The sequence below is a fragment of the Scomber scombrus genome, chromosome 20 (assembly GCF_963691925.1).
Source record: "Scomber scombrus chromosome 20, fScoSco1.1, whole genome shotgun sequence".
NCBI classification, from domain to species: Eukaryota; Metazoa; Chordata; class Actinopteri; order Scombriformes; family Scombridae; genus Scomber; species Scomber scombrus.
In genome coordinates, this window is record NC_084989.1 from 19,069,359 (window position 1) to 19,085,753 (window position 16,395).

At 39.3% G+C, this 16,395-nt stretch overlaps 1 protein-coding gene across 1 annotated transcript; it reads right to left on the reverse strand.

Moving 5' to 3' along the window:
* Positions 1-10,627: 10,627 nt before the first annotated feature.
* Positions 10,628-16,014, reverse strand: and1 (actinodin1). The gene is made up of 7 exons (XM_062441404.1): positions 15,942-16,014; positions 13,731-13,769; positions 13,266-13,411; positions 12,162-12,575; positions 11,737-11,985; positions 11,399-11,626; positions 10,628-11,173 (listed from the first exon to the last, which is right to left on the reverse strand). Exons 1-7 carry the CDS (start codon positions 16,012-16,014, stop codon positions 10,628-10,630), a joined length of 1,695 nt encoding a protein of 564 aa, XP_062297388.1.
* Between the last annotated feature and the right edge of the window lie 381 nt (positions 16,015-16,395).

Below are 16,395 nucleotides of genomic sequence, written 5' to 3' on the forward strand. Positions count from 1 at the left end.
GAAAGGATGGCCAAATGTCCAGAGGCAGATGCACACAATGGCCGTGGTGAAGTGTAGGGTTTGACAATGGCTTGGAGGCAGGAAGAAGCTGCTCTTCACTGCTCTGTGGGCAGGCACCCACAGAAGAAGAGTGTGGGAGAACTTGGAGAGGTTTAGCACCAGATGAGGCAGCAGCATCATGGTCCAGAGGCAATCCTGTCTCCTAAAATGTATGTTTCGAAGGAAACACAATGCCGGAAAAACATTTTCTATCAACATAATGAGAAAATGTTGAACATGTTTGTTACTAGTGCCTTTTTTTGTTGTTGTTGTTGTTGTTGTTGTTGTTATTTTAAAATCATGCTTCTCAGTGCACTTCCCCCCGAGCCTGATTGACCTAGTTGACTGTGAATCTTTACGGAATTAATGCAAATGCAGCTTTCCAAGATTATTTATCTATATTTATTCGTAAACTAGATATAGAAATCTGACATTATGACATTTTTTTTGCAGTGCAACATAATAATGAGATCAGAAACGTTCATGCCTCTCAGCTTCACCATCATCAATCATTTCAAAAAGAGAAATCAAAGTGCACTGATTGTTAAAAAAATGACCCGTACTCTGGAGTGTATGAACTTGACTAAGAGCCAAGGAAAGTCAAGCTACTATAAAGTTAGTGGAAGACTGGGACAAGAAATATAATAAAAATACTGACTAATATGGAAGGTAAACGTTTCCTTCAAAATCCCCTCATATTAATATTATGGACTATTCTTCAGTCTAATCCTGCAGATATAGAGCTTGTGTAAATCTGCCTCTGAAAATCGCTGACTCGGTGTTCCTCTGACCTCCTGATTGTTAGCAGAGATGAATCTACATATAGTGATGTATGCATGAGGCTCTTATATATCCAGTCACTTTTATTTTTGCTCTATTCTTTACTGTGTCTTCCTACTTTAGATCTTTGGTTAGACAAAATGTAAATACTACAAAAAAACGTTTGTTTCCACAAATTATTAAGTCTCATATTCAGCCTTCATGAATAACTTTGTGTCAAATCAATAAAACCAATGGATGAATAATTCCACTTTTAAAGTTACTCTTGTTAGAAGATTTTTTTTGGTGAGTCTCAGTGAAATATGACTGCTTTGATTCTTAGATGAATTTTTCTCAAAGAACAAATTTCTATCAGAAACAGATCTAATCTGAGCATCATTGCATGCTACATAACTAGAACGTCCTTGATTCAACTTTGCCTGGGGACCCTTGTTGCATGACATGCCCCTCTCTTCCTCCCCATTGTTTCCTGTCTGCTTATCTGTTGAATAAAAGCAAATATGCCACAACAAATATATATTTAAATAATAATTTACATTGAGGTGTTTGTCATTTGTTTCCTGACAGTAACATTAAATTATTTAAAATGAGATTCACGTCTTAACAGAAACCAACCAAATGTACCAATGTAAAGCATACATACATACATAGATATGTGACATTTCATGTATATTAAAATTGAGATTTTATTTTTTCTTATGTGTAAAAGTGTCTTTAGTGCCTTAAAAGCACAAGTCATACTCTTATATATGTCACTCATTACTTTTTAATACAGAAAAGATGCTTTGCTACTCATTTAATGCACTATTTTAAACAAGTATTACCCCTGCAACATCATTATCATCATGTTAAACTAAAATCAAATAAAACAAGTGAATTAATTTTTGATTTGAGTTTTCAGGGATTTATTGCCACATTGCTTTTGAAGGATGGGAGATGCCATATTTTTAAGGCTTCAGCAGGAAACCGTTGTGTACTCAGTTCTTGTCGTTGTGTATATGGATTATATTCACACCTGTTTTTAACACCCCTTCTGTCCATTATCTATTTAAATGTCCATTTGATTTGCTTTATGTTGCTTAGACAAACTTATTAATATAAATATTCCATTCTGAATCATAATAAGTCTCCTATAGTGAGCAGTTTGATTCAAAAAAGTTGCTACTTTTTATTTATAACCCTTATAATAATCTAATCTTTAATATCTTATTTTTGCTTTAATGACAACTGGCTTGAATTAAGGTTTTCTGTTCCTTTTTTTAATGAGTGTTGTTAATGATATGAGCCTTCTTACTGTTTTGTCTATATTGTTACACTTGTCACATCAATTCATATTCATCATGAAGCTCATCTGTGCTAAGTTGTCACACAGCTGCCTTTTTCCACACTGGCGAAGCATCTCCTCAGTGCAATGCATGAATAAACAATTTAAGTGGAATGCTTCTTAAGTGGAATGCTTCCCTACCTGAAGATTCAGCTCCCATCTATGCATGCTGGGATCGACGGTGTTCATTCATTAGCCTTTAAAAAATTACCACAATTTATAATAAAGGTGAGTTAGAACTGAATTTGGCAGAAGTTACTTTAATGGAAGTCACTGTAAAATTATTTATAACTAATATATGTTAGGTCTCTTTGAGGAAAGATTAAACTGATAAAAGAAGCCTTGAAGAAGTTTCATTGCTTTAAAAGGGCAATTATTCATCATATGTGACCTTTATCAACCTCTACTGCTGACCAAGTCACCACTAACATGCACAGATAATACAGTACATTTTGTTTCTGTGTGACGCGAATTATTTTCCTTTTTGACTTTTTTGAAGATTAAAGTGGATATACCAAACCTTTTCTCCTTCACTTCATGTCTTGTAAGCAATGACGTGCTGGAATATTCTTACACAACGAGACACTCAGTCAACTCGGCCTTTTAGCAAGACACCTGCTGAGTCTCTCTTTCACACCATTTTCCTCCCCTCCCCTTTCTCCTTTCTCCCCCATTCTCACCATCTTCTCTTCTGTCTTATTACCCTCTCTCCACCAATACCCCCCCCCCCCCCCCCCCCTCCCTTTTTTTCGTTGCTCATTCTTCCTTATCTGGACTCACTTCTTTTCTACTTTTTTCTATTTTGTAATTGGAAATACGAGCAGAAGTGGATCCCTGAGGGCTTCGTTCCTTCTTACCAGTTGCCAGCTCTGAAGAAAAGATGACAGAAGTAGCACCTTATTTTAGGTGATGCATCATGCTGACATACCATTACAGCTTGTGAATCATATCTTGCTGTCCATCATATGAATGATCTAGTCTTATAGGATTTCTCTTAAATTCTGTGGCAATTTAGTTACTAGAATCTATTTTCATTGTATTTTTAAGTGGCTAAAATTAAAGCTGTACCAATGATACCAACCTGACCTTGTTATGAGCTCCACTGAGGTGCAGTTTGACAAAAAAAAGTTCTGACAGGTTGACAGTTTTGGATCCTTTTTTAGAGCCATTTAGACAACAGAAATGTGGAAACTTTGGTTTGAGGAAGCCTCTTTATTTCATTTTAAATGTTTCCATCCACATTGCTGCTTTGTATTACATAAGAAATGAAGTGAAAACAAAACAAGACTAAAATCTTTCTCATTTCTGTCAGATCAGAGATCTATTTGTGTGCCGGCAGACATGGACCACATGATGAAGGAAAACTCAAGCCTACTGTGACCCTGTATTTTTCCCAAATTAAATTTTGGTATTAACTTTGATCACTGGCAGGAAACTGACTTGTAAAAAGCTGAACTCGAACAATTTAGATCTTATACCCTAAGTATCCCTTTGGTATTATTCAAAGTTTTACGATCAAACTGACTGGCTTAATAAACATGGATGAAAGTGATTTTTTGTCAGAGTTTACTGATGCCAGAATTCAAATAGAGACAATTCACATGCAAGAAAAGTACACTGAGTATTTAAGACAAGCTCCAAGCAACAAAGCGGGAAAAATGGCAGAGCTTCATTGTTGTTCTGATGGAAGCTGATGCGTAAAAATGTCAAGCTCAACATTAAAAAGCATTTATGAAACTAAAGGCCTTTTATAAAAGCCTGTTTCAAACAAAGGCCTGCTTCTGTCTGCACTGCACCACTGTTTGCAAATAGGGCTGCAACTGATGATGATATTCATTATCGATTAATCAACCATTTTCTTTATTGAGTGATAGTAAATGCACAGAGGAAGAGCACACACTGATGTATTTTGTTGTTTGTCTAACAGTTAAAAAAAAAACTTTAATATATTCGACTTTCTCTCATATGATAAAGAAAACCAGCAAAATCGTCACATTTGAGAAGCTGAAACCAAAGACCAGTTGTGCTCAAACTAAAAAATTAACCCATTATCAAAATATTACATGATAATCCTAATTTATACTTCACAAAAGTGCTTTAATGAAAACATAGTACTTAAATGTCTTAAATAATATAAAATACATTTTTAAAAAACAACAGCTTATCAGAGGACAGAAGTGTAGAGGACATGAAGTAATTAGCTTGACAGTGTAATCTATTGTTAGTCTTCGACAAAAAAATCAGCTTTTGAGTGTAGTTGACAGTGGCAGCAGTGACTGACATTCACCTCAACTCCACCCAAACGTCAGCAGCCACAAGGGGGAGTCCCAACTTTTTAATGTGCTGTGCTGTGCGTGTGTGTGTGTGTGTGTGTGTGTGTGTGTGTGTGTGTGTGTGTGTGTGTGTGTGTGTGTGTGTGTGTGTGTGTGTGTGTTTCAGACAGTGCAGGGGGTATGACTTTGTCAGCAGCTGGAGGCAAACTTACTCGGATATATTTAGGAGTGAGGATTTCTTTCTGTCACACACACACACACACACACACACACACACACACACACACACACACACACGCACACTAAGACACACACACACACACGCATACACAGATGAGACACTTGCCATCACTCACTTCTTCATCCACTTGGATGGAGATCGTCTCACGCTGTCTTCTCTTTGATTTACTCCTTTTTTACTGTCTTGTGCCCTGCAGGAGTCTGATCACAGGGGTAAAAACAGAGACCCCCCCCGACCCCCCACCCCACCCCAAAGCTTTTTCTTTTTACGGCGCTGTGTTCGTTTATTCTCTCTTTACAGTACTGTGTTTGAACCCTCTTTCTCTGACCCCTCCTTTAAAGGAAATGCAAGCCTAATCCATTTGTGCAAACACACATTTTAAACATCGTGACCACCATTAGTGTCATTGAATTTATCTTCATATGACGTTTTCTAAAGTTGTTACTGTAGTCTGGTCTAATTACAGCCTCATTATTCACAGTTTGCTTCTCACTGACTCTATGCTGCCCCTCAGTGTTGAATAGTGGACACAAAATGCCGTAATACAACAAGTTCAGGGTCACTTGAGCCAAATCACAGATGACTTTCTCATTTATCTCTCCAGTTTTTGAGTTGGAACATTATGTCAGAAATGTATTTTTTGGTTTGCTTTTTTCATTTATGGGTAGAAATCTCTAGAGTCTAATTATCAGTTCTTTCTGGTTGAGAACCGGTTCTTTGGTTTTGGAAACGCAAAGAACAGCTTCAAGATTAGGCCTTGACTCCACCTTGGTCGAAAAAGGGTAAGAGAGAGGTTGAAGATGTTGGTGAACACTTCTGCCAGTTGATCAGCGCCCTCCTTGAGAAGCCTGGCCTGAGATATGGATTGGTCCCAGAGATTTGCGGGTCCTTCTTTTGAAGGACTTTCTCACATTGACTATTTCTAGGCTCAACATGGCAGTCTCCCTGTGCTGTGTTGTCCAAATCAAACTGAGCCTAAACGATGTCGAGCTCCTCCGAGAGTGATGTGGTGGGCTGAACAATGTCCTGTTATTTCTCATTTCAGTGATGCAGCATTCACTCCACATGTAGCTGGGATCAGAGCTGTTGTAGTTGGACTCCCTGTAGACTCCTTTGAAATCCCTGATGGACTTCGGGGGTCATAACTGGCTGCTTTGTATGCGTCATGGTCCTCTGAGTAGAGGGCGGTGTCCACACTTTGAGTTTAATGTGGATCTCTTGGCTGATCCAGGGTTTGGGGTTGGGCCAGCTGCAGACGGTGACTTTTGGAACAACATTGTTGATGCACTCATTTATACAGTCTATAACAGAGTCTGTGTATTTACTGATGTTGCTATTGAATGCGTCCTCAACCATCTGCCAGTCAGTTGTCTCAAAGCAGTCACTTTCTTACATTTTCAAGATAAACCGCAGGCACTCGTGCTTTGTCAGATATCAGAAATGTAATTTCATAAAGACGCAATATCCTTTAGAACAAAAATAAAATCAGATAAAAGAAAGAGAAGAACAGAGACAATAACCAGCCCTGTGAACAAAAAGGGGGATAAATCAATAATGTGCCGTCATGAGTTCACTTGCAGTGGAAATTCTGTCAGGCCAAATCGACAGTTACTCCTTGGCATGAGGGGGTTTCCTACAAGAAAAAAAGCACAGTTCAAATGGAGCAACACAGTTCAAATGACCAGAGACATAATAACAACTTTGAAAACAAGAGCTACATTTAGTTTCTGCCCTTGCAGGTATATGATGAAAGAGCAGAATATAAACTGAAATCAACAATGACTCCACATTTCATGGGCATTTTGCCATCCACCACACAAACTGGCAAACCACTGACCATAAACCTGTTAACTAAATTTACTCCAACCAAACCTGCTCTTCAAACCTCCCTGGAACTGCTTTGCCTTAACATTAATTCTTAATATAAGTTATGACAAGTTGTTTCCTAACAAGTCTCATCTTTTCTGAATGATATAGCATTACTTAAATTACAAATGGAAGAGAAAATAAGTGTGGTCCATATGATTTGCTAAATGAATCATGACTTGAGCATGATTCATTTGAGTAAAACATGTGACTTGAGCGTCCACTTCTGTTTCTGCTCCACCAATGAGATGAAAAATAGCAGCGGATGAAAACATCAGTTCTGGGTGTAGCGATCAGGAGACTTTAACATTCCTCAAATGAATAATTACATGAAAAAACATATTCTCACCATAGTCATCTTGTTGAACCTTCATCTGCATTACTTTAATGGCCTCTGTCTTGACAGCAGTTCAAACATGCATTATTCAAATGTTCTTTCTTTTTTTTTACCACCAACATTTGGTTCATGTTGAATATTTTGTTATTGCAAATAGTGACCAGCATCTTTTATTTACTACTTAAATGTTATTTTTGAAGCATTATTTGTAGGTATTCTTTATTACATCTGTTTCTGTTACTTTTAACAAACTAACAAAGCTACAGTAGTTACAGTTACTGTTGATTTAGCAACTGTTTGGTGAATTGTCTTTTATTATGCTTTTATGAAGCCAGGTTTTTCGTTAATGTACTGATAAAGTTGGTAGTTTTTATAATGCCTTTTGTCTAACTATTGTTTATGGACTCATATTATTGTTCTCTACTGTGTCACTGAATTTTATCCAGTACTTTTTTCCTCAGGTTTTCAGTTGTTTTCAGTAAAAAGTTGAAAGACCAACTCCTCGTACTTGATTTTTTTTAGAAGTATGTTTACCACTTACATCCAGAGTGAGGACAGAAGACTGCAGGCTGCTGTGAGTGACGTGATGAGATAAGACAAACACAGAAAAACTAATATACACACAGACGATCAAATAAATCCTAACAAACACAGACAAAAATACACTTACTGGGAAATTTAGTTAATATTACTAAAAGCTAAAGCCTCATAAAAGGGGTTTGAAGTTTTATTTTGGAAATTAAAAGTATGCAGGAGTGACCATTACAAATCTATTACTGTTACTTCATGCTATTCTTTATAAAGGTGTCACTTTCAAAGAGTGAAGAGTTCCTGAAGGCTTTTATTAGACAATTGAAAAGCTAAATGTTTTTCCCATCTCCTAAAGGAAACTACCTCCAAAAAGAACGTATTGTTCCCATAAACTCAGAGCTTTTGTTTTTACCATTTTACCCATTTTTATTACCTGTCTAGGTGTGAAAACGTTTCTTTCTTGTTACAAACGTTGGTTATACTGTATTTTCAAGACACTAAAGAAAAGTTGGATCCCAGAATAAAATTAAAAAACCGTCCCTCTTATTATCAGTTGCTTAAAATATATTTTTTCATGTGTCAGATCTGACTTTTTTGAATTTCGTTATCTCAACTGCGTTAAAGGTTGGGCTGGCATTTGTGGGACTGAGCAAATTCTATCTCCAACATCGTAATAACCTCCAAATAGTTTTTACACTAACAAGTAAGACAAGAAAAAAAAAAGTTTGTTTATCAAGACACAAATAGGCCTTTTTTTGTAACAGTTGACATTTTAATTAAATTACATAAACTTATCTTTGGTAAAATTCCAGGTCTGACAGGCATTGAATAAGTTACCATTTTTTTTATCCGGCTTTGCAGAGTCCAATTTGATTATTAATTGTGTCCTTAAACAGCTTTCTATTATTTAGAGGAAAGTACCACACCCTACCTTATCTTCCCCTGTCTTATGTTTTTCTCCAGTACTGGTATATTCAAAAACCAATAAACAGTTTAAAGCTCAGCTTAGCTTTGGCAGAAATTACATTTTTATATAGATATTCACTGCTTTTTCCCTCTATTTTATCTCCTCTTTAACACCAATATGTAATGATACAAGAAGTATGAGGACATTTGAAACAACCAGCTGTCGATCTTTCAATAAACACATTTTTACACATTGCAATATTCAGTGAGATGGGAAATATCATATATCAATAATGTCCTCAGTAACCTCTCAAATTAAACCTAATCTAGAGACATATGTAGGCATCCTTCCATACCCAAATTAAATTCCAAACTTTAAATGAAAAAAGCTTCCCATCCTTACCTGTGTACCACATCATCACACTAATGTTCTTAAGGTGTTTTCAAAGTTGCATCTGGTTAAATTAACTTTAAATTAACTTTAATTTAACTGAGTTTGTTTTTCGTTCTTGGTACGATTCAGATTAGGCACATCTGAACACAGCAGTCCAAAACAACCACATCAAGCCCGGCTAGTTTAGTAGAGTGTATTTAGTGGGAGTGTCATCAGACCTCGATCTGACATGCAAGGCGTACTAAGCATTTTTCAAGCTAAATGGCTCCTGTAACTGGATGAACCTTGAATACATTGATACATTTTGATTCTCTTGAATTTTGTCTGTGTTAAAAGACACTGCACCAAGAGGAAAAAACAGCAAGTTTACCAACTCATCCACCGATTAAGAAGAGAGCAAACTACAGGTTTGAAAACACCCTTAATTACCAGTACCATCTGTTATCATTATAACTGAATTCTTTTTAAAGAAAACCAAAGTCCAAAGTTTTCAGTAACCATCTAAACACTAGAATAGCTTCCCTGTGGATGTCTGAATAGCTGCTGCTGTTAATGTGTCTGAGAGCTCTTGGATCAATAAGGTCGAGCCTCTGTTCTCTGTGTACCTCCTCATGCTGTGTATTTGAAGCTGGCTGAGAGAGCCAGCAGAGCTGAGGATCAAGTCAGAGGAGAGCAAAGAGAAACCCCTTTTAAAAACACTCACATTGCAGGCCTGTCCGTGGATGTTCAAATGTTTAAGATTTGGCTGACGGGCCAAGCTTAAACGTCTTGTTCCTGACATCACAATGTAAGAACTTTGAGATTAGACCTTAATATTGAATTGAGAAGAAGTTACTGCTGCATGGAGTTTCTGCTCTGGTTGCGTGCCAACTACTAGCTGCCAAGAAAAAGGGAGCGACCTCAACCCTAACCCTAACCCCCTGCGAAACAGCAAATTGTTTTGTTCTGTTTTTTTGTGTGTACACATTTTAATCAAATGGGATATAACACATTAAAGTTATCTATATGGAGGTGGTGGTATGCAGATTTATTTATTTTTTACCTTTGGAGAACAGCAGGCTAACTGTTACCATGCTAAGATAAGTTGCTGACTGCAGTCTTACATTTACTGCACAGATAGTAGTATTGATCTTCTAATCCTCCTTATCTGCTAAATGTCCTGTAAGAACCTGTAAGGACATGTTAATTTACCAGATAGGGCAGATCTATGAAGAAACAGGTTGATGGTTGCAATAGTAGGAAATCTAACCTGTCGCTTATGAATCGCTCAATAAGTATAATACCAACCAGCTGGATCTTTAATTACTGTCCTAAAAGTGGTGCTTCAACCAAAATCTGTCAGAAAGATATACCTTTTAACAAACCAATCATATTTTTATTATTGGAAGTAACCATTGTCTCACGTTGCTATAATGGATAATTGTGATTGTTGTGCCTAAATTAGGGGATTAAATAAATTAAATGCAAAAACAGCTTTCTAGAGCTTTTTATTAGAACATCCAAAATGAAAAAAAATATCTTTACATAATCCATCACAGACAAAAAGCAACAAACAAAGTAAAAAAAGGGGAGATGCATAGATACAGAAGCAAAGTTGAGGATTGAGAATTCATTACACTTTCGAGTGGTTTGAGGTGGAAACTGGAAAGCAATAGGCCAAAGCAACAGGTCTAAAGCAGCTAAAGAGATGAAAATATTGCTAGAACACACTCTTCTTTTTAAGCGTGCTCCTACAACTGGAAGTTAGGTATGAATGTAGGTGGAGAATTTAAAGACATCCTCTATGATTCGTTCATTGGGTCCATAGACTTATCCGGTCCCATATCTGGTCCAGTTTAGACTTTCTGTGCACTGCGTGAGATGATCAAGGGCTAAGCTACAAGAACGCACAGGACTGTGTATTCATGTCCATCTGCATGCATGTGTGTTAGCGTATTTATTTCTTGCGGTAGTCATCTCCATAAGCTCTTTGATCACCATGCTCAGGGAACTGGTCTCCATAGCGCCTCAGTATGTCCTGGATGCTGGGCATACCCTGTGAGAGTGGCTGGTAGGGCATGTGAGGCTCCTCCTGGCCACTCTGGAAGGGCTCCGCCTCATACTGCTCCTGTTCCTGCTGCTCTGGATGCTGCTGACTATCTGCTGCCCCCTGGTTGTGATCCTCCTCAGCATGATGCTCAGCCTGAGTCTCGGTACGACGCAGGCGGCAGTCGCGGTCATACTCGGGGTCGCAGTGTGGGTTGGAAGGCTCCATGACTCCATTGCGGGTGCCATCAGCATTCACATGGGGCTCATAGGCCTCTGCCTGGTAGGGAACACGGCGGTGAGCTCCAGAGCGAGGCTCGGTGGGTTTCACCGGGTAGCATTCACGATCGTAGCCGATGAAGCAGTCATAGCCTTCCTTGGTTTTACCTGGGGGACCCAGAGGGTGGCGCTCCTCTTGAGCAGGCTCCTCATAGTTGGGTTGGGAAAACGGGTACTGCTGCCTGGGGTTGGAAGGACCACGACGATGCATGGCAGCCACAGCCTCATGCATTGCAGAGAAAGGATCATTGGGGTTAGATTCTGGAGCAGCCTCCATGCGTGGAGTATGTGGGTCATTTTCTTGAGCTTGGGCAATGTATCGGCGCAGCATGGCATATGGATCATTAGCCGGAGGAGGAGTTGGAGCGCTAGCCTGGCGGTACATAGCATAAGGATCAGTAACTCTGTTAGCATTAGTATAAGCATCTCTAAACATGGCATAGGGGTCATTGTACTGTTGAGCATCTGAAGGGGCAGCACGAATGGCAGCAGCCTCCTCTTTTTCCTCAATTGTGTATGCCTCTGGGGGAGTGGAAAATCTGGTGGCTGTGAGAGGGTTGCAGTTATCCTCAAACAGAGGGTTGCAGGATCCAGGGCCAGCAGGGGCAGGGGGGTTAGGGGCACGGGGCGCCTGGAGGGACAGATTAAAATATACAGTCATGCCATAGATTCAAATAACATACAAAAAACAAGGATGCACATTTATTAGACTGAATCTATATAATAAATCAATCCTACCACAAGGGAGGCAGCATAGGCACAGAAGGGATCACGTGGATCACAGTTGGGGTACTGCAGGTAGACACCAGAGGGCGCTTTCTGCACCAGTTTGGGTTTGCAGTTGGGGTCTTTCTTTGGGTCACATCCGAGGTGGGCGTAGGAAGGGAGGGACCCGGCGGATGGTGCATGCCCGTAGGCAGCTCTCAGATGGTATTGCAGACACTCAGTGTCCTCAGAAGAGCAGATACGCAGCAGCTCAGCCTTCTGCTCCTGAAAAAGATTCCGAGATGGTACCATGGTGTCATTAAGGCTAGATACACAACTTTGCCTTGCAGTTTAAAGATACTTGTTTGAGACACATCTAGCCACCTAGAAGCAGCTGACACTCTACAATCCTCAGTAAAATATAGTAGCACATTATAAACCAATGCTGTCTAATGGCATACCTTGGAAAGGAAAGGTGCTGAAGATGGAGCGTAGTAGTGATACCCTGACTTTGGATCCTTTGCTGGAGCAGCAGAACGTACGTACATAGGGGCTGGGCCCTTAACTGGTGCAGGTGGGGGGGTGGCAACTGGGATTACCAGGGGCTGGTATGGGCTTTTGCCCTGGAGCAAAGCAGCATACAGGCAGTAAGGATCTTTGGTTGGGTCACAGGTTTTCACTGGTGCAGGTTTGGGTGGCTCAGGTTTAGGTTTGGGCCTGCTGGTGTATGATGACACGCAGTTGGGGTCATCAGAATCTGCGCAGGACTTGTAGATATCCCCCAGGTGGCTCAAGTAGGCTTTGTAGGAGCGACGTCCCTCAGCACGGTTCTTGTTCTGGAGGTAGGCCAGGTAGATGCGATCCATCTCCTGCACCTGAATTGTGGGGTTTTATTGGTGAGGCATTCAAATGAAGAATGGGCACATTTGGGAAACAAATAACAGAACAAAGACAAATATCCATTTTTGCCTTGAAAGGAGGTTGTTAAATATCTCCTTCTTAATGATGCCCAGCAGCTGTTGTCAGCTTGAATTCAGAGCTGTTAGTTGACTCCGATGATACGTTTTAGCAGCAGGATAAACATTGAAACATCTATAGTAACATTTAATGAAATTCCCGCTGCAATAATACTACAGAATAGCTAAAATACACTGCTTATTTGTCAAATACAATATTGCGGTGATTCCTTTGGGACATGCTAATAATAAAGATAGTGATTTGGGAAGTTCTAGAATCTTTACACCTGTACTAATTGATTCTTTGGGCACTTGGCAGGTGACATTGGCTGCTTAAAGTAGATAAAATGCTCTGTAGAGATTAGGGGAACTGTAAAATTGGGTGATGATTCTCTGCTGATTTGTCATATAAAAATAGAAAGGCATGATTTAAAAACTCATAACTGGAGTCAACTGTAACCTCTCTGAAAGGATCCAAGCCAATATGGTGAGTTTTTTTATACTACAAAGACAGATGTGAGGAGTGTCACTTTCAGACTTTCATTAGATAAAATAAGTAGTAAACTTAGTATTAATGAAAAAAATCCAAAGATAATAGTGTATACTCACTGCTTCCTGGTTGCCATTGTCAGTGAAGAATTTGTACCAGCCCCAGAAGTCAGAGTGCTGTTTGTACCAGCTGATGTTCCTGCGGTTGCGGATCAGCCTCCTGTGTAACTCTGCAGCCACCGCCCTCTCCTGGACATTTTCTCCCTCTAATGGTGGGAAAGAAAGGGAAGTCACTGCTGATCCTAAGGCTTCCAAACTTACTTCAACATCATATTCAAGGACTTTGGGGGCCATTTAAAGTTTATAACATTAAATTCAAGGACTTAAACTTATTAGGTTTTGAGGGTCAGACATTATTATATCACATTAGACACCTATCATAAGGTTAAGTGTTAATGCAACATTGAAGCAAGGTGAAGTGCAGTGATGAATGCAGGTGTTACTCTTGAATCAAAAAGTACTTTCATGGCTGTTGACACTCTTTTTTGAACAACAATACCAATGTGTTAAAAATCACATATTTACCTTTGGCCTTTTGTACAATTGGTCCAGCAGACAAAAATGCTACAAAAACAGACACAGAAAAACAAAAACAGATGTGAAAACTAAGTTGCTGAAGTTGGGGTAAAATCCTGGAAATTGCTTACTGACAATTCTGACTTTTTAAACGTGTCAGTAATACACAAGTGATAATATATGACATTAAACCTCAAACACTTTCAGGCAGATATCATTCATTAAATAGGGCAGGGGTAATTGGCTCTGCCTGAAGGGCTGGTGACTGCGGCTCTTTGTAGATTTTTATAGGAGCCTGTAACATCAAACCTCATGCTGTGTTTTCAAAGAGCTGTGTTTGCACTTGTATGTGTGTGTGTGTGTGTGTGTGTGTGTGTGTGTGTGTGTGTGCGTGTGTGTGTGTGTGTGTGTGTGTGTGTGTGTGTGTGTGTGTGTGTGTGTGTGTGTGTGTGTGTGTGTGTGTGTGTGTGTGTGTGTGTGTGTGTGTGCACAAATGTATGTGTACTGTTTGACCCCATGCGCTTGAGGGAACAGTGAATTCAGCTCTGCTCCCGGTTTCTTTCATCTCCACAGGGAAAAGGTGTTAATGCTTTAAAGAGGGAGAGGAAGAGGATGAGGAGGAGAAGGAGGAAGAATATGAGGGGGAACAGACGACAGGTTTAAAAAGAGAGATCCAGGGGGGATAATTCAGGGTTACGTGGCGCGTGTCGGAAGTGGGGGAAAAACATCAATCTCCTGATTTAAAAAAAAAAAGAGTTTTGATAAGCTTTGATGGAGTAATCAGAGAGTTGCTGGGTGCATTGGAGCGTTTAAGGTCACAGAGGAAGGATAACAAGCAAAGGTATGTATTTGCAGAGGAAGACAGAATTAAAAGAAAGCGGGAGAAGTGAAGGTGACCCGCGGTGATGGAGAGATGTGGAGGAGGAGGGTGGGCTAAATGATGCTGTCTCAGTGTATCCGCTGTTTTTACGAGCCTGTAAAAGGAAAGAAAAATCTGGCGGGCACATCTGGAAACAGCAGAGCTTTAAGAGGGCAAAGGAGGAGGTGATGCTGACAGGTACTAATTTTTTACAGAACCAGGAATGATGAAAGAAACTCCTCATCCTCCTCCTATTTTTTTTACCCACTAAGTGTCCTTTAGAAAACCATTTTTAAAGGAAAGGATGAGCCCTGCTCCTTTGTAAATATGCCAATCAAGTCTGAAGCAAACGGGAACCAGGTGGTGGAGGAGCAACCTGTCTTCACATTGCTGCATTAGATGATATATGACCATCACAGGCTGTGTCAGAAAGCCACATAATGATATATATGAAGCACATCTGAGTTACAACCACCTTTAGCAAGTGTGGCAATGACATGAGTCCATGTCCATGAACTAACATTGTGGCTAACCTTTAGCTTTAACAAACAAACCTTGAAAATGACTGCGAAGCTATAACTCAAGTCAAATTAGTTTTGAAAAAGCAGGTTCACAACGAGGATTTGAGCAAACAGAGGAGCAAATAAACAATGAAACTAAAGATTTTTTTTTAAAGTTGCTTGTAAGTTAAGTGACTAATTTTGTGGAAGATGAGGAAGAAACCCTGTTTGTGCATATGTAATAGAAATCTAATTATGTGTAGATATTATAAGATTTAATGGTTTCCCAAATGTATATAATTCAGCTTCGAAAAAGGAGAAAAGGAGACAGAAAACATACATGAATAGCTTCATCAAAATCATGATTACTGTCCACAAGGTTTGAATGATGTTTAATTACTTTTACGTAAGCTTTTTCATTATTCAGTGACTACAAAAATACCTTGTATCATTTTGCCATTTTATCAAATTGTAGCTATGTTGTCTTGGCATAAGAGCTCTAAATTATGACCATTAAAAAGAGGAAAATCACTGCTTTGTCTCCAGCTGACATTTTTCTTCAATGCATCCCTATAATAAGCAGGACTTGTGTGATTCATAGCTGGCCAAAGTAGAATGAGGTGATTTGGTATATTTCTCAACTTTTGTATGATTCATTCTCTATTCACTATGATCAAAACCTAACCAAAATGTATTTTCTTCTTTGATTTTGTTTCACAACAACTTACATCATTAGTTGTACTTTGATAAAAATGTTTTTTATTCCAACATAGTAACCACCTGGATCGCAGTAATGATATACTTAGACATGGCCTTGGTTATGTGATGAATGATCCATACCGATTCCCACATTGTACTCACCGGGCAGCAACATCACAGCCAGCAGAGTGGTGATGATCACACCAGAGAAACTGGTTCTCCGTCGTCCAGCCATGACTTCACCTCCTCTTCTACTGTCAATACCCAAAAAACTGGTGTCAAAAACAGCTTAAAATGACAACACAAAACATCTTTCTAACATTTTTATCTGCCACTGTGGCTAAATCAACACCTATTTTTTAAGTTTTACCATACAGTTGCATTTTATAACCGGATGCTCTTTTAAGAGGAGCTCCAAAATAGTTGGTTACCTGCAAGAGTGCTCAGCAGGCCTGAACATTTTTTTTTAAAAGGTGTTAAATTTCCACCCTGATCACAACCTGAGACCTGGAGAGCTGGAAGTGACCCCTGCAGCTTGGAAGTGAAGTCTGATTCTGAAGCTTTAAACAAACAAGTTGCCACAAGGCTCCCGGCTGTGTTGCAGCCACTGGTTTGT

Excerpts from the sequence above, each read along its gene's own strand:
- and1 (XM_062441404.1), bottom strand. The coding sequence starts at position 16,014 with ATGGCTGGACGACGGAGAACCAGTTTCTCTGGTGTGATCATCACCACT. Across the intron at positions 13,770-15,941 it reads GGCTGTGATGTTGCTGCCCG|CATTTTTGTCTGCTGGACCA; the intron begins GTGAGTACAATG and ends CTGTTTTTGTAG. Across the intron at positions 13,412-13,730 it reads AATTGTACAAAAGGCCAAAG|AGGGAGAAAATGTCCAGGAG; the intron begins GTAAATATGTGA and ends TCCCACCATTAG.